Source organism: Gopherus flavomarginatus, chromosome 7 (assembly GCF_025201925.1).
Source record: "Gopherus flavomarginatus isolate rGopFla2 chromosome 7, rGopFla2.mat.asm, whole genome shotgun sequence".
NCBI lineage: Eukaryota > Metazoa > Chordata > Testudines > Testudinidae > Gopherus > Gopherus flavomarginatus.
In genome coordinates, this window is record NC_066623.1 from 56,222,748 (window position 1) to 56,240,850 (window position 18,103).

General features: G+C 44.3%; 1 protein-coding gene across 1 annotated transcript in view; it reads right to left on the reverse strand.

The window, feature by feature from the left end:
* The window catches only part of TNR (tenascin R), a 303,471-nt gene that overhangs the window by 36,853 nt on the left and 248,515 nt on the right, over positions 1–18,103 (reverse strand). The window contains exons 5-8 of the mRNA XM_050962984.1: positions 15,721–15,984; positions 12,404–12,519; positions 7,791–7,941; positions 1,640–1,909 (exon numbers count right to left, since the gene is read on the reverse strand). Of these exons, the coding sequence (XP_050818941.1) occupies positions 1,640–1,909; positions 7,791–7,941; positions 12,404–12,519; positions 15,721–15,984 (801 nt within the window). The remainder of the gene's footprint in view (positions 1–1,639; positions 1,910–7,790; positions 7,942–12,403; positions 12,520–15,720; positions 15,985–18,103) is intronic.

Genomic DNA, 18,103 nt, shown 5'->3' on the forward strand with positions numbered 1-18,103 from the left:
AGTTACTGTCCTAGAAGCACTGGTATCCACTGATAATATATATGACAGGTAATTTATAAACCATAAAATAGCACTGAAATATGCTCTCTAGCTTCTCCTTTATGGCACGGTAAATTAAACCTGTTAGCCATCAACAGGCTTAGCATTAATTAAAGGTTTACCGACCGGTTAGAGTATTCATATAAAGTATCAAAATAAGATAACCAAATTTTTAACTGTGTCACTTTCAATTGCTTGATGACAGATTGTCTCAGGTCGCCCTTCCCCCATCTCCTCTCTCTCAGTTTGAATAGCTATAGATGGGGCCATTTTTTTCAAAAAATAGGTGCCTAAAGTTAGGCTCCTAACTCCTCCTCCTTTAGGCATCTAAAGAGGTGCCCTTATTTTCTAAAGTACTTAGCTTCCAGTAGCTTAGTGCTTTTGAAAAATCAGGCGACATATTTAGGTTCTTAAATATGGATTTAGGAGTCTAATTTCCATTTTTGCATATCTTGGTTATGGGCTCAAACTAATCTGAAGACCTGAATGTTCTTTGAACTGGCAGGGACTGGCTCCTATCACTGTAATAACCCAAACCCATGCCCTTGTGGTGTGCTTACATACTACGGGGATGTGGGTTGTACTAAAACATAGGTCTGAACTTTGGGAAAATGCAGCTCTGGATCCAGGCGCACAATATACACTCATGGAAATTAATTCCTGTACCTTGTTGCCTCTTGCAGCAAATCAATATCTCTGGGTTACAAAGTATTACCTTAATGCAATACTTACTGGGCAAAAATCAGCATAGCTCCATTGACTTCAATAGAACTACACTGATTTATACCAGCTGAGAAACTAAACCATTGTATTACACTGCAGACCTAGGATTTTTTTCTCGTGTCAAATACATATTGCAAATAGAACAGGCAAACAGATTCTGTCGATAGAAAGAGAGACAAGTACGTACTGTAAAATTCTGATAGATAAGTATATACTGTAGAGGGAAACATACAGAGATATCGTACAGATCTGTCAGAGTAGAAAATTCCTTCACCCAAGAAGTATTTACCCTGATGCTATGCAGAATCAGAGATTATGCAGTGAGTCAGAGAGTCACAGTACAATCGGCTTATATCGAAGGCTGTCGTAAGACAGGTCTCATGGAACTCAGTGGTGTTGGTTCAGCCGTGCGCATACAGGCAGCAGATGGCAGTGGAGGAGTGAGACGTTGTGTCTGGTCACTGCTCTAGTAAGAGGAGAAGACACTGGACGTGATCCTGAAGGAAAGAGGCTCTACTCCCATTCCGAGTAGAGAAAGTGCATTTAGTGTGGCAGCGTCTGTCTGTCAGTCCATTGTGTTAAAGCCAGTTGCCTACCCAGTCTGTCAGTCCATGAACTGGCCAGCTAGCTGAGTGTGTCTGTCAGTCAGTGCATTGACCTGTTTGTGGGGGCAGTCAGTGAAGGCCCTGATAAGTCTGTCAGAAAAAGAAACAATCTGTTTGTTAGGGCAGCTGGGTGTCAGCCTGTGCGTCACAGATTCAAGTCAATCTGTTCGTCCGTCATCCAGTGAGTCAACCTGTTTGTTGTGTGGGTTTCTTGATGGCTGGCTGTGTAGTGGACTAGACTCTAGCTAGCCTTTTCAATGGCACCGACGTACCTGTTGTGAAGGTGGTGACAGCAGAGTCACTCTCGTTGGTCCCTCGAACCCCAGAGATAGAGACTTCGTACTGTGAGCCGGGCCTCAGGGCCTGCATCGAGTACTGGCTCAGGGGAGGCTGCAGTCGGAACGTGGTCTTCCCCCCTTCCCCATTCACCAGGCCATACTTCAGCAGGATGTAGTCTACTTTAGCTCGGGGCGGGGTCCACTCCACGAAGGCCACCGTGTCTGAAACGTCTCGCACCAGGATTTGGGTTGGCCCATCAATTACTGGACACCAAAGAAGCATGTTAGTTCAGGGAGTTAAACACAAACAGAAAATATGTCAATTGCTTGGCATCTGGCCCTGGGGAAAGAGAGGGCACAGTCTCGCTACATCTGATATTTGAAATGGCCCATCACCACTTTCAACCTAGTATCCAGGCAATAGCAGGAGGACAAAAACTAATGTGAGTTGTGACCCAAGATCCCAGCTCAGGTCTGTGGATTAGAGAGGGGCCACCAGGCTATGCCATGCTGGCTAAATGAGTTGTTTGTGGCTGCCAAGCAATAGCATGTAGGGGAAGGGATCTGTTAAAGGGTGGATAGATCTGAATAGATTCTTGGGTTTGGTTCAGGTTTAGGGTGTTCATGGGAACCTTCTTCCGATATGCCAAGATTCATATGGAGTGGGACTAAACCAAGAAGAGTAAGCCATACATCATAGATTCCAAGGCCAGAAGGGACCATTATGATCATCTAATCTGACCTCCTGTATAGCAGAGGCCAGAGAACTTCCCTGAATCAATTCCTGTTTGAACTAAAGCGGATATCTTAGAAAAAGATTTAAAAATCTATCTTGATTTAAAAATTCCAACAGATGGAGAACCCACCACAACTCTCAGTAAGTTGTTCCAAATGTTAACTGCCCTCACTAATCTGAATTTGTCTAGCTTCAACATATAGCCATTCTATCTTGTTATACCTTTTTCTGCTAGGCTGAAGAGTTCTGTTATCCATGTCAGTTATTATAGACTGTGATCAAGTCACCCCTTAACCTTTTCTTTGTTAAACTAAACAGATTCAACTCCTGTGCAATCTTTCACTATAAGGCATGTTTTTCAAACCTCTAATCATTCTCATGGCTCTTATCTGAACCTTCTCCAATTTATCAGCATCCTTCTTGAATTGTGGACTCAAGAACTGGACAGTGTTCCAACAGTGGTCACACCAGTGCCAAATACAGAGAAAATATCATCTTCCTACTCCTACTCAATATTCCCCTATTTCTACATCCAAGGATCATATTAGCCCCTTTGGCCAACAGTGTTGCATGGGAAGCTCATGTTCAGCTGATTATCCACCATTATCACTAAGTTCTTTTCAGAGTTGCTGCTTTCCAGGATAGAGTCCCCCATTCTGTAAGTAAAGCCTGTATTATTTAGTTCCAGATGTATGATCTTACATTTGGTCATATTAAAATGCATACTCTTTGAGATTCAGATTGCTCTGTATCAGTAACCTCTTCTCTTCATTATTTACTGCTTCCCCTATCTTTGTGTCATCTGTAACCTTTACCAGTATGACTTTATGTTTTCTTCCAGGTCTTTGATAAAAATGTTAAATAGCCTAGGGCCAAGAACTGATCCCTGCAGGACCCTCCTAGAAACATCTAGGCTTAATGATAATTCCCCATTTACAATTACATTTTGGCACCTGTCAGCCAATTTTTAATAATCTGTGGATTTCCAGTGTGCTGGAAATATGAGAAGAGTTGAGAAAACAACTAGCACTTCCAAGAGACTTTTCAAAACTTGACATTAGTTACAGTATCCCAGAGGTTCTACCCATCCTTTACAAAGAGAGAGGAGTTGTAGCCAGATCTCTAGAGCTTGGAATAATTGGGCTTGAACTTTCAAGAGAGAAGGAATACCTCCTGGGATTTCCATTGCTCCCTGTTTGATCTGGAAATCCCACAAGGTTATGTTGACATTTCTACTTCCTCTCTTAGAAGAAATCCAGAAGTGCAGGGACCACATGGAAATAAAAAATAATCTAAAGAAAAAAGTTACCCAGTGAAAAGTTTGGCTTCAAATTCTGGGTTGATGCTGTTTGATTTTAGCTGCTCAGGAGCCAAGCACGTGTGTATTGTTCATGTACTGTAGCAGCATTAACATGCAGTGCCTGCTGCACAGCCAATTCTGAGACTTATTTTCTACCTGGGAATCTGAGATCTATAATTCAGGTTCATATTGTATGGGTTCTTGTTTGTTTGTTAGTTTTACTAGTGACAGCCTAAATTGTGTTCTGTAATTAGTACTAAATGTGCTGGCCTTTTAAGCCAGGGTTTAGTTAGTGCAAAGCAAACGTGGTATTTTTTTTAAGTGAATTTTGTACGTTGGACAGGTTTCATTGGATAATAAACATATACTGATTATCTAGATCTTCAGAGGGGGCTGAGGTGTTGGGGTGATCTAAGAGGTTTCTACAAACACAGTTATTCTAAAATAGCTCTTTCTGATTAACTGCAGATGTGGATGCTCTTATTCCAGAACAGGGAATCTTATTCCAAATTAGTTTAGTGGATTAAGATTGTCGGTGTTATATTAATGGGGCAATGCCTCCAAGTCCTGCATGGTTTTCTGCTTAGGTGGATAGACTAATTATTGGCTAAAAAAATCAACAGTTTTCAGCCATGGAAACTGCTGTTGCTACTGCAGAAAATGCTGAGCTTGTATTTTTGGCTTGAATTTTCAAAGCTGCCTAAGAGGGTTAGGTTCCCAAACTTCAATGACATTCAGCGGGATTTGGGCATCTAGCTCCCTTATGCAGCTTTGAAAATACCAGCCTCCGTGTGAACATTTAATATGGGAGTGTTAATGGACTGTAACCTGGTCAGCAGTCTGTCTCGAATCTGGTGAATTCCTTGTGACCAGAGCTGGACAAAACTTCAGTGAAGAAAGTTTGAACTACATCGGCAAAGTTGTAGAGGTTCCAGCCACACCAACTGGGGTTTCTCAAGGGTTGGTGCGCCTTGACTGCACAATGGCTTTGAGTGGAAAATCCTGTGTCTGCTCAAAACAAGAAAAGTTTTGGATGTTTCAGCTGAGCTTCACGCTGAGATTTTGGGTTCATTGGAACTTAAAACCAAACGGATGGGGTTCCACCCTCCCACGAACCGAAACAGAACAGAAAGGCTTGCATTAGAGATGGTCAACCAAATCTCCAGATTCAGAAATCTCTGAAGCTTTAAGAGCAATCATATCCAGAGCCAGACTCTGTGGCTGACCCCTCTCTGTATAATGGGCCAAGCCAAACCAACCCCCCAGATCTAAACCCCCACATGCTGGGAAAGCTGGGATACAGCAGCTTGAACCCATCTCTTTGCAGTTGGAGCCTATCAAGAACCACACGTTGTTGAGTTTGAGGCGGGGATCGTGGGGTGAAATTCTATGGCTTGTGTTTTGCCAGAGGCCCTTCTAGCCTGAAGATTTATGAATCTACTAATCTACTTTGCACGATCCCTTATGAACTGAAAGCACTGTGAGTTTGAGGCTGCTCTATGTGTAACAGCTTCACTAGGTAGGGGAATGGAAACATTTAGTCATGACCAGTAGGTGTCTCTGTTAAGCCATGTTACACAAGCAGCTGCTAAACACACAAACAAAGCAATAGGAAAGAATTTGTGTTTGTTTGCGGAGATCAAGTAGACTAACATCTGCAGGAAGATGATAGATTCTCTCCTCTAATGTTAGAAAGACCCTCCTGTGCTGACTGTAGAGACCTCTCTGTTATATTGTGCTTTTTAGGATAACTTTCCTAGGAGCCCTTCATTCTCCAGCTCCATTAAAGCCCTAGTCAGCAACCTCATTAGAACACATCTTTGCTGTTTAAATGTGTGTTTCTGTTTGTAAATGGTGTGGCCGGAGGGAGCTATCTGACTGCAAGGATTCAGAGTGAGAACTTAGATATGTGCTTTGCCAAGTGTTACCTTTGACTCAGCAATGAAAGGGTTAATTAGCTCTCAGTGTACGTACCTGGAGACTCTAACCTCATCTGTCTGCGGGGGGAACTGATGGGCTTATGACTGACATAAAAAATTGGTTCTGAAGAGACCTGAGTCCGTCAATGTGAAGCTGGGAATGATGATTATCTATTCTTTTAACTCCTTCTGGGACACCTGGCATTGGCCACTGTCGGAAGATGAGATGGTGGGCTAGAGGGAACTTTGGTCTGACCCAGTATGACCGTTCTTATGTTCAACACCTCCCAGGATTTGGATCTTAACGTGTTATCTGGGTGTGCTGGCGGTCTACACTGGTACAAGCGCTCTTGGGGAACTGGGAACACTCAGTCTCCAACCTCAGAAATGTGCCTAAGGTGAGATCACTCGAGGGGGTAAACTTACTTGGATAGAACAATAATTGATCTGAGCCTTCACTTAGAACCCAAACTGGTCCTTGTTTGAGCTCAGTTAACATTTCTCCATGTTTTCCCTACACGAGCATCAGGCCAGGAGTGGGAGGAATTGTATCTGGCTAGGGTCAGATAGTTATCCCAGTCTTTAAGTTTGTTCCTACATGGGTCCTGGAGCTTTGAGCCCAGGAACTACAGTTCCCAGGTTGCACTGGGGAGTGTGGGGGAGAGAGGAGAAGGAAAGGAAGCATGTGAGTTCTATGCAACAGTGAGGGGAATTAATTTTCCCTTTGCTGTTTTCAAGCTCACTGAGTCTTCCGCAAAGGGATTTAGGTACAAAAGAAGTGTCAAAATACTGGGAGAGGGGCTGTTCTTGCAGTGCTTCTGCACCCGGTTTGCAGCCCACATGGAATTGGATCGTTCAGATAAGGCCCCAGATTTCTGGGCATTTGTTTAACCCAAATCATCATTCAGTTTAGAAGTTCATCCATCTTTAGTGTGTCTTTGAGACTGAAACTGTACAGCTCAGTCAGGTGTTATTAGCATAACTGGGCCTGTGCCACAGAATTTGCATTTGTGTCTGACTTTCCCCCAAGTTCAAAGTGGGAGGATTTGACTCTGATTTTCCAGTCCAGAGCTGTCATTAATTATTACTTTCCTTGCAGAAATGATGTAGACCGAAGTAATCCCTGGTGTAAGTCAATGGTGTTACTCCATGGGTGCAGGAGCGGCGCCAGGGTTTTTTGTGCCCTAGGCACAGGGCCGGCTCGCCGGTCCCGCGGCTCCGGTGGACCTCCCGCAGGCATTCCTGCGGATGATCTGCTGGTCCCGCGGCTCTGGTGGACCTGCCGCAGGCGTCCCTGCGGATGGTCCGCTGGTCCTGCGGCTCCAGTGGACCTGCCGCAGGCGTGCCTGCGGATGCTCCACCGGAGCCGCGGGACCAGCGGACCCTCTGCAGGCACGCCTGCCGGAGGTCTACCTGAGCAGTCTGCAGCCCTCCCAAATCCTGGTGCCCTAGGCTACCGCCTAGGTCGCCTAAATGGAAGCGCCGGCCCTGCATGGGTGAATTTGCCCTCTGAGTTTATCTAGCAGAGAGTAAATCCAGTGTTGCAAGTTACCCTTGTTAGGGAGGGTGTATTTGGATAAAATGATCAGAATCCTCACCTGACCCTCCAAGTAAACTCAAAGCTGCATCTTTTCAGAGATTAAAAACATTTTAGTTTTAAGCCAATGGAGCTACACTGATTTACACCAGCTGGGGATTTGGCCCATTGTTTGACTGTATTGTTGGTGAAAGATGCATGAACAAAACCCTGGAGACTGAATTCTTCTTGTTACCCAGGGAACTAGTACAACATTGGCAGCAGAAATGTAAACTACCCCACACCCATCCATCAATGTGCCTCTTCCATGCTCTGGTGGGACCACCTCTAATGATGAGAGGGGAATTCAGTCTCCAGGGCCTATTCGTTCCTTGGTTCCTCTGATGAAACTGCCAATTAATGCCAATTGTGTTGCTGTTTTCTGTGATATGAACACACATCCGCTGGGATCTGTATTGAGACCAGCACCTCATTTCACTTGGCTCAAATGATCCCCACTGTCAGGTGATACCAGCCTTCAGCCTGTGCCGAACTGGATTAGATCTGACCTGCTGATCTGGAGGTGAAAGGATAGCTACAAAAGACTGGGACCATGCCCTGTTCTGGGTCTGGAAAGACAGCATGCCCGAGGGCTAAAGGTTGGAGTCACTCACAGGTAGAGATGCTGTCGGAGGTTGGGGGGCTCCTGGCTTGCTCTTTGAGGGCTACCACATTGACGATGTATTCTTCCCCAGGTTTCAGTCCTGTCTGGTTAAATGTGGTGACACTGCTAGGAAGCTGTGCGATGACGCCACCTTCGTTGTTCTAGGGAGATTAAAAAAGAAATCTGCACAAAAAGTTGGGGAGGTGGGAGTCTGAAAATGGTAACATATTAAAAGGATGCAGTAGTTGGAGAAGATAATGGGGTTAGATGCCAGGTCAACATGGCCCCAAATATAGAGGATCAGCAATCACTGGGGATAATGTACCCACCTGGGGAAACTTACATACTCCTTGCATGTCTGTTTCATAAGTGACCCTTATTCACAGTAGTGACATCTTACTCATTCAATTATTCCCATTGTTTTCAATGGGCCTGAAGGTTTGGGGAAGTGCTCATAAATGTGCATAAGGGCTGTACAGTCTGTCCAAAAAATATTACATGCCTCAGGATGGGCGGACTCTTTTGCCAAGGGTCCCAATGTCCCCGTGCAGCCAGCAGTGGCTCACAGAGTCAGATGCAGCTCATGCCGCTCACCCTTCAGTTGTTGCTTCCAGATGGCTGGTGGGCAGACAGCATTTTTCTCAATTCCCGTTTTTATCTAGTGTGCATGTGTGCGCATGTTCAAGCTGGTACAGCGACTCCACGTGAGAACAGGCAGTGAAAAGGGTCCAGGATTCAGTCCTCTCTCGTTGCTGGCACTTCTCGGCTGCCAGGAGTCTCTTGTGGTTTATATATAGCTATGAAACTGCAAGGTCTTTGTTTTTAGCACACAATGCTTTTGAAGTATCTCTATTAAGTCTTTATACTCCATGTATTTCCTCTGGAAAACATAAGTCTTTAAGCAACTGTAAATGTCACCTTTCCTGCCAGTGTTAGCCAAATGAAACTTTTCTTGTCATTGTCTTCACTAATAATATACTAAGCAAATCTTTGCACACAGATTTCCATTCACAGTCTTCCTTTTTCTCATGAAACTAGAAATCTTGCATTTTACCCCTCAATTGCCATTTTACCTTTTCTAATATTCCTTTCTTTTTTTTAACCTCTGTGGCTTTGTCGTTTTCTCTTAGCTCTGTTGTTTTGCAGAGCCGTTCCCACTATTGCTGCAAGTCTCATTGTGTTTTTTCCTTTCGCACAGAGCCACCATATAGATGCCATCTGAAATCACTTTTATTTTATATTATGGAGCAACAGCAACAAGAAAGACTAGAATTAAAGTCTCCTTACAAGAGCACAGGGGATCTATCTCTATAGCAGTCTGCAGGACTGTGAGAACAAAAGAGTTGCTGTCTCACACAGAGTCCTTAGAAATATGAGGTACAGTGCGCAGAAAGAAACGGGTATCCTACTTTCATAGACACATGAACCACAGCTTTAATGTTAATGTGATATTACTGCTGTTGCTTATATTTACTTTTCACTCTTGATGCTGTTTGTTTAAATGTTTGCATTTCTTTTCACTAAACAATGAAAATAGCTGGTCAGTTTCATTTTAGTTATAGTCAGTGTCTAGTCACTTTTCACTTTCAATGGCAGTGCAATGCTGTGATGTTTTGGAGGGAAATGTTGCTATTTGGAATGTTTTAAAATACCTTGGAAATGTTTCTGTTGGTTTTAGGATTTAAGAATTGAGTTTTACAAAATTTAAAGTTGGGATACATTTGACCTGAAAAGTTCACTTGAAATTTACAGATAATGCATTTAGGCTGAGATTTTCAAAGCCACTGGAGGGACTTGCCTGTTTTTATTAATCACACACCGCAGCGTGATTATTATTTCTCCTATCATGTAGAGCATCACTGTTTATAAAATTCAGATGCCTCACAAACTTTTTCTACTGTACCTGTCCTGTTTCATTCCAAGGTGTTACTTATACCTGTACAGTAACTCCTCACTTAACGTCCTCCCACTTAATGTTGTTTTGAAGTTATGTCGCTGCTCCATTAGGGAACATACTTGTTTAAAGTTGTGCAATGCTCCCTTATAACATTGTTTGGCTGATTTTACAAGGGAGCACTGCACAAGTTCCCCTTCTCCGTCTCCTCCCTCTCCCTTCCTCCCTCCCAGTGCTTAGGACTTTCTGGGAGGGAGGCAGCAAGTGGGGAAGCTATCCCCCCCCCCCCCGGCAGGCAGAGCCACCTGGAACGCAGGTGCTTTAGGGGCTTTAGGGCCCTGGGCTAAGGGGGTCCTGGGACCCTGGCCTGCAGCTCTAAAGCCCCTTTTGGAATGCGGCCTTGCAAGCACGGGCCGGAGGACTCAGGAGGAGCAGGGACAGCTGCGCAGCCAGCGGCCGGAGAGAAGCGGCGCTTTCCCCTTCAAAGGGCCGCTTCTCTCTGGCCTGTGGGGGTGGGCAGCTCCCAGAATCATGGCTCCCAGAATCGCGGCCATGGGGGCGGTGCTGCACTGCGCAGAGCCACCTGCACACCCCTTGCACCAAATAGGAGCTGCCCCAGGTACTTGCTCTGCACCTCTTTCCTGCCCCAGCCCTGAGCCTCCTCCTGCACCTCCACCCTGAGCGCCCTCCTGCACCCTAACTCCCTCACAGACCCTGCACTCCTAGCCCTGAGCCCCAGGGGTAAGCCAGGGGCACCTCCCCACCACAGTACAGTACTGTACAGTATATAATGCCTTTTGTCTGCCACCCCAAAATTTCCCTGGAACCTAAACTCCCGCATTTACATTAAATCTTATGGGAAAATTGGATTCGTTTAACTTAAAGTTGCATTTTTCAGGAACATAACTACAATGTTAAGTGAGGAGTTACTGTACCTGCTTGGGAAAATTAAACTGCATTTGTATAATGTGGACTAAGGTCTAATAGGAAAATGGTGGCCAGTGGTTTGTCTTTCTTGTGCAGGCCGAAATAAAATGTCACATATTGCATTGGATCGTGACATAATTACGTTTGTGGCTCCACCTCATGATGTCAAGTTAAGATGTCAAGGACTACTTGTGGCATCAAGTCTGGATGCATTGCGAACCTGCACTATCATGCCTGAGACAAACAAGGAACTATTTCCTTGGGACATGGGACAGAGCCATGAACATTAGGACTGTGCAGTGACTTTAGGGAGGGATGGTGATCTTCACAAACGATTGGGTGAGACAGCCAAGTGCACTTCTGAGACTCTGTTTCTCCATCTTAAAATGGATATCCTAGCATTCATGTCAATCCTTATGTTGTAATGATTGATTCACTACTGTTTGTAGGTATGCTAGTTTAGTTCACTTAAGGTTCTGGTAGTGTTTCCATTAGAATTTTTTATTTTTTAGTGGTTTATCCTGATTTTGAATGAAAATTTCCTCTGGGCTTATAAATGCAATACATGAACTGCGACTCATAAGATAATTTTGCTTTTGTGTGTGTACACATAAAATTACAAAAATATCCATCCAGCCCTTCTGGAAACCAAAGTTAGAAAACAAAGTTGTTTTTGTCAATTTCTGCTCATCTTTATTTTGTTTTTGTATTGGTTCTGATTGTATGTTTTCACACCTCCAGAGACCCAGTTCTGCAGTTCTTTATTTCACAGAACCTTTGTTTACTTCAGTGGGAGTTTTTCCTGAGTCAAGGCAATATAATTGAGCTCTTCATCCGCATTTCTCTTATTGTAAGATGTGTAGGATATGCTTGTGGAGAGGTGCCAGATACAATTTTAGCTGTAGTTCCATACAAATGGTACAATAACTGAGAATAAATATTAAATATAGCATCAATGACAACTTTATTGTTGTTTTGTCTATGCAGATAAAATGTTTGAAATTTAGGGCAACAGTTTCAGCCCTCATCCTTCATTTTTGCAAGCACAAATTGTATCCTTTCTATAATTGTAGTTACAATTTTGCAGCCAGAATTACTTGTAATTGTGATTTAGGCTGCTTGGCGTCTGAGAGCTACTAAGTGCTCAATACTTCTGAAAATCAGGCCACATATTTGAGTGGCTAAAAATGGATTGAGGTCCCTAGCTTTAGACACCCAAGCAGGTTTCTATAATAAGTTTTTAGAGATGGTGATCAAATGCCTCATCTTCACACTGATAAGTTAGAACAGATGAAGCAATTGTTGAATTGTTCTGAAAAGTCTGATCAAAGTCAGGGCACGAGGGATGGAGAAAAAAATAGAATGGAGGAGAGAAAGGTGTGAGAAAGGAGATGAAAGGAGAGAGGAAGGGAAGAGAGCAAGAGGACAGATAGAGGAAGAGAGGGAATGAGAGCTAGAGGACCCATTTGTTTATATGGTAAATGTAGGATCTTTTTAATGGGATTCCCTCTATAGAGATGCACACCCTTAAATCAAGGATCAATGGAAAATACTGTTCAGTGCAGAGCTGAAATTAATTGATCCAGATTGTGACCTAGTGTTTTAGTGCTAAATTTTGGGTGGGTGGGCGGCGGCACAATAGGGGTTTGTTCAGATGGTGTTTACCCAGCCCTGCAATGTGCCCTGTTCTCTTTGTGACTGCTCCTTTAAACAGGGACCTATTATTGTGACTATCCCACAGAGCTGACTTTGGATGGCCAGCAGTGGCAGGGCAGAGGCGTGGCAGTCCCCGTTGTTGTTACCTTGGGGATGAAGCTGATCTCCCAGCCATCAAAAGAGAAAGAGAACGGCTCCCACTGCACCTCCACGGTGGTCTCTGTGATAGTCTTGAACTGCAGCCCTTGTGGAGTGGAGAGATCTGGAATGCAGCAAGGTGGAGCACATTAGCTAGGCTGTGGCTCTGTTCCTGCTTTAATGACACAGCGTTAGGCACAGGACACCCTACATCCCTGACAGCTCAGTTCTCCTTTGACTATGCGCATCTAGGAGGAAACAGGCTGCGTAAACATGACTGTTAGTGTCAAAGGGGGGGGAGGTGTCATGAAGTAGGTACTGACAGTTGTTGGAATGAGTTTCCAGTGGAAAATGCCCTTCCCCCCCTCAAAATCAAACTTTTTTTGTGGGAAAATTTTCATTTTTGTTGACAAATGTTAATGTTACACTGGGAAAATCCAAACGATTGGTGCCTTGTCTTCCTGGCTGGAAGGATCTTGTCACTATCCCTTTCCCCTGGAAGCCACAGCCAGGGTGATAAGGAGACGAGAAATCTGACAGCGGTGGAGGCGGAGAGTTGGGTCACTCCACCTCTGTCAGCCTGTCTGGAAGACTCTTGTCCATTTCAGGTTCTCCCTGCAGGCAGAAAGTGAAATTGACATGAGCCTCCAGGAGGGCAGATGAGCAGCTGAAAAATTCCATTTTGGTTCTGCCAGAATGGATTTTTCTGGAATTTCTGCCCTGTGAAAAATGTTGAGGTTTCTCCTTTTCATCCTGATTTTTTTTCCAATTCCTCAAAATTTTCCTTGGATTGAAATTCCATGTTCTAGACAGCTCTCCTGTGAGCAACGTCCTCTCTCCTCTGCATTCATGATGGCAGCATGTAACAGTCAGTCATTAAGAGGAAGCATCGTTTCCAGAATCAATTTAATAGAGAGAGAAATTAAGTGGGATTATTTTAATCCCCCCCCAAAAGACCCTGTTCCCTGTGTCAAATGGAAACTCAGTGATGAGAGGAGAAAGCACTGCTGAAAGTGAAAAAGGGGCAGTTTTAATGCTTTTAATGAGCCATCTTCACATCCAGACACATTTCTAATAGCACCGTGGATATTATCAAGGCCACGTGTCTAACTTGTCTGTGATAGAGAGGGAGAATGTTCCAGTGGGTAGGGTGCTTGCCTGGAATTTGGGAGACCTAGGTTCTGTTTTTTGCTCTGACATACATTCCCTCTGTGACCTAGACCAAGTCACTTAGTCTCTCTGTGCCTCAGTTTCCCCTCTGTACAATGGGAAAATGGAGATAATGATATGTGTCCTTTCCTAATTCACAGGGCTGCTGTGAGGAGAAACACACTGAAGATTGTGAGGTGCTCAGCTCTTATGGTAATAAAGGCCATAGAAGTACCTCAAATAGCTAAAGCTGTGTAAGGAAGGGCCTTATGTAGGAGGTTGGGAGGGGGCAGTGCTTCAGAGTATAAGTTTGGATAAGCTTTTGAGAATTAAGAACATAAGAATGACCATGGTGGGTCAGACCAATATCTAGTCCAGTATCCTGTCATCTGACAGTGGCGAATGACAGATGCTTCAGAGGGAATGAACGGAACAGGGCAATTATTGAGTGATCCATCCCCTGTCGTCCAGTCCCAGCTTCTAGCAGATGGAGGTTTAGGGAAATCCAGAGTGTGGGGTTGCATCCCTGGCCATCCTGGCTAATAGTCATTGATGGACCCATCCTCCATGAATTGTAGGAGTGTACTCAAAATGAATCTGAACTCCTGACATTCACTTCTCATTATTCAATCCCAGAAATGAACTGAACCAAAATCACAGACCAGCTGTTGGGGATGTAAATGTGATTTTTTGATGCTCAGGTCTGTCTCTATTATAAAACAGATTTCAAGGAAAATAAACAAGAAAAGGCATCCATGCATCAGGTGCAGCCTTGTATGAGAGATAGCCTTGTACCCTGCATGTTTGTGAGGTTTAGGGGAAAACTACATTTAGGGCAATCTTAGACCAGAATTTTAGTCTCTTTCGACAGCATTATATGCTTGGTCCAAACCCCACTGAAATCAATGGAAAGATGCCCATTAACTTTGATGGGTTTTGGATCAGGGTCTGTATTAGCAAAGGCATCACTGGCATTCATTTCACAAGAACACTATGTCAATAACAGTCAGCTTTAATTCAGGAAGAGTTCTGTATGGGGTTAGCTTTATTTCAGAGATGTCCTGGTGCCACCAAAGCATTATTTTACAAGCAGCAGAGCTGGTTGGAAAATGTCCCCTCCCCCAAGGAAAATTTTAACTTTTCAGCAAAAAAATGGAAAGCTGAAAATTTTCAGATGTGAACTTTCAATTTTAAAAAGGAAAATTTGATTGGGAAATGCTGTGGAGGTGCTAAATAGGAGTTGCATTTCCAGCATGTTGTGTCCCCATTCTCCTCTATGGGCCAAGTTTCCCTGTTGGACTACATCTCCCATGATGCACCACAATCCTCCCATCTTACTGAGCCACCACTCATGTGCATCCTGGGAGTCGCTGGACATGGAACAGGATGAGAGATGCAATGTGGATAGGGAATCCAGTCCTGGAGGAGAATGGGGGCAGGAGGTGCCGTGACAGTATTTCCTAATAGAAATATTTTTGGTTTTGCTGAAAACCTGAAAGCTTTTTGGTTTTCAAGCGTTCAAGTTTTTGACAAAATTGTACATTTTCTGTGGAAAGTGGACAGTTTTTGTGAAAAAAATTAGTTTTGTCAAAAACCCACTTTTCTGTTGAAAAACAGTTTTGATGGAAAAATTTCAACCAGCCTTAAACAAGCAATTTTAAATGATGGCAATCATGTACCAGAAACTGTATTAAACTGGGAAAGCTGTCTATCAGGGTCCATGGGTATATATGAGACTGCTCTTCTTTCTATTACTTCTGGCCAATGGGGATAAAATTATACGGTGGAGAAGCGTGAAAGTTACTGGTAACCCTCCTAATAACTAACGGTTTAGCCATTAGGGGGAAGCAGAAGCCTCACGTACACAGTACCCTGAACTTTTGAACTATCTTTTCTCTTCTGCCTCAAAGCAGAGAAAACTTGCTTCAAACCAGCTTTTACTAACCAGATAACAGAGTGCGGGGTTTGACACCTACCAATCAAGTGTTAACATGCTAGGGTCTTTGTCTACAAGTGTATAAAAGGCTTGTGAAATTTGTATGGAACAGTCTTTTGTACCAAGGTACAGGGCTCGCCTTTCTTCTGCAGAATAAAGCATTTTTCCTTATCACTGTCAGGCTATTACTGGCTCTCAGCTAGGCAGCCCCGATATTTCGGTAACAGAAGCAATACTTACGGGTAGTCACCTTGGTAGTGATGGGGATGCTAAGGATGTCGCTGATGACAGCGTAGATGCTGATGTTATATGTTTGGCTCGGCTCCAGCTCCTTAATGGTGACAGCGCTCCAGTCCCCAGGCACCCGTTGCTGGAGCTGAAGGCCCCCCGGCACCACTGACTGGTAGGAGATCACATATTCTGTCACTGCCATCGGCCCATCCCATTCCAGGTCAATGGACCTGTCGCTGATCCCAGCCACTCGCAGATCCTCGGGTGGGGCAACTAAAGGGAGAGGTGATAGACAGCGAGTGTCAGAGAGTGCGTGGCTTATCCATCCTCCATTTTGCTACTTCGGGCATGATGTTCTTCTTGGTCTAGGGACTAGGATCACATTTAGAATTGGTATGAGGTGTGATATGGTCTCTCCTGAAGCTTTTCATCCATTCCTTGTAAGGGGCTAGTCAATATTTATCTGTGTTGTGGACACGGTATTAGGCTGGGAGCCTGGAGGCCCCATTCTAATTCCAGTTCTGCTTCACCTTTCTGTGCCTTTTTCCTTCCACTCCTTTCTGTCATGACCTGTGGCTCTTAAACCTGGGTCTGCAGGGTTTCTGGAGGTCATCATGCTCCAATCCTCCACCCAGTGGGTTCCTGGCATCAGCATGAACTGGGACTTCTTGAAGACCAGCTCAGATAGAAGGTGTGATGTTTCACTCCACATTATTTAAGAAAATATCCTTATGATATGAATATGACATAACTGAGATATACTTTATGTAAGATGGGTCTTGTAAGATATCATTGGAAAGGTTATAATTTACAGAATGTGATTATCCAATTTATATGCCTGTATCATTTCTGTATCTGAGTTAGGAATATTGACTATGTATCTGTATTTCAACTATACTACTTTGGGTGATGCCCACTGCTAACACTTCAGGTACAACAACGATAAAGCCAGACAGGGTGGATGGCCCATCACTGTGGACAATGGACTGTGAAAAGGGTTGGCTTTCCTGTGGACTCTCCATACTGCCACTAACTCATGGACACTGTGATACTACAGAGTCAGGTGGTCTTGTCACCTGATACTAAACATTACCTGAGACTTCTTGTAACTTTCCACTGGAAGGGATGGGGGGGTCAAGTTTGGGAGGCAAAGGATTCCCGCCTTATGTAAATCCTATTTAAAGGTGGGGAGGAAGGCAAACGGGACTCCTCCTCTCCATGACCTGTCTGCCCAAGAAGAAAGACTGCTAAAGCCACCTGAAGGCAAGGTAGAGAGAGAATCCAGACTGAGAGAGGGGTCCAGTCTGAAAAGGAATATAACTGGAACTCTGAACCACAGACACTTTGCAACCTGCCTAAAATAACATTTAGGGTGAGACTTTACATTTGGTAACCTGTTTCTTAAGTATATTGAGCTTAGCTTGTGTATTTTGCTTTATTTGGTCAGTAATCTGCTTTGTTCTGTCTGTTCTCTCTTATGTTCACCTAAACTTCACCTTTTGTAGTTAATAAACTTATTTCTTATTTATAGTATAACCCAGTTTATGTAATTTCTAACAGTGGAAGGAGAGGAGGGAGAGAAGTTGTGCATATCTCTCTCCACATTGAGGGAGGAGGGTGAATTTCATAAAACCTCTGAGTTTGTACCCCTTAAAGGGAGTGGGCACCAGAGTGTTGGGGCAAGTCCCTAAGGCTGAATCTTTTCAGAATGGATCTCTGTCTCTCTGTGCAGCTGGGTGTGGCCCTGTGTGTGTGCTTTGCTGGAAGAGGCTTGTGAGCCTAACCCAGCAAGGCCAGGTAAAGGGGACCCAGGTTGATAGAATAGGCTAATTCAGTGGCATCCCAGCACATTAGGTGACATCCCAAAGAGCCCACACCTGTCACAGAAGGCTCTTGCCCCATTGGTGGAACATGAAAGCTTCTGATTGGCCTGCTCTCTCTACTTATGACAGAAGGAGGAACAGGAAATCATCTGTACAGCTGGGTTCCACTCTGCTTTGGACTGATCATCCAGTGCTATCTGCTCTTGTCTCTTGATCATGACTTCCTTGTTTCCTGAACTGGCCTGATTCCTGGTATCTGACTCTTGATTCCTGATCTCGGCTCCTGACCTTCTGGTTCTGAAGCCCAGCTGGTAGGATGGCCTGGCCCCCTGTCCAATGCTAACCACTAGGCATGGCTGCCTACGTGCCAGCCCTGACACTTTGTCTGCCTTGTCAATTCAGTCTCTTCAGGGAAGGGGCTATTTGTGATTGTCCAGTGTGTAGTGCAATAGGGACTCAATCTTGGTGGGACCCCCTCGGTCCTGCAAATAATCAATATTAGTCCTGCACAACGGGAGTGTTGTTCAGTAAACAAAAATCAGTGGGACACTGTGTGTGTGTGAGAGAGA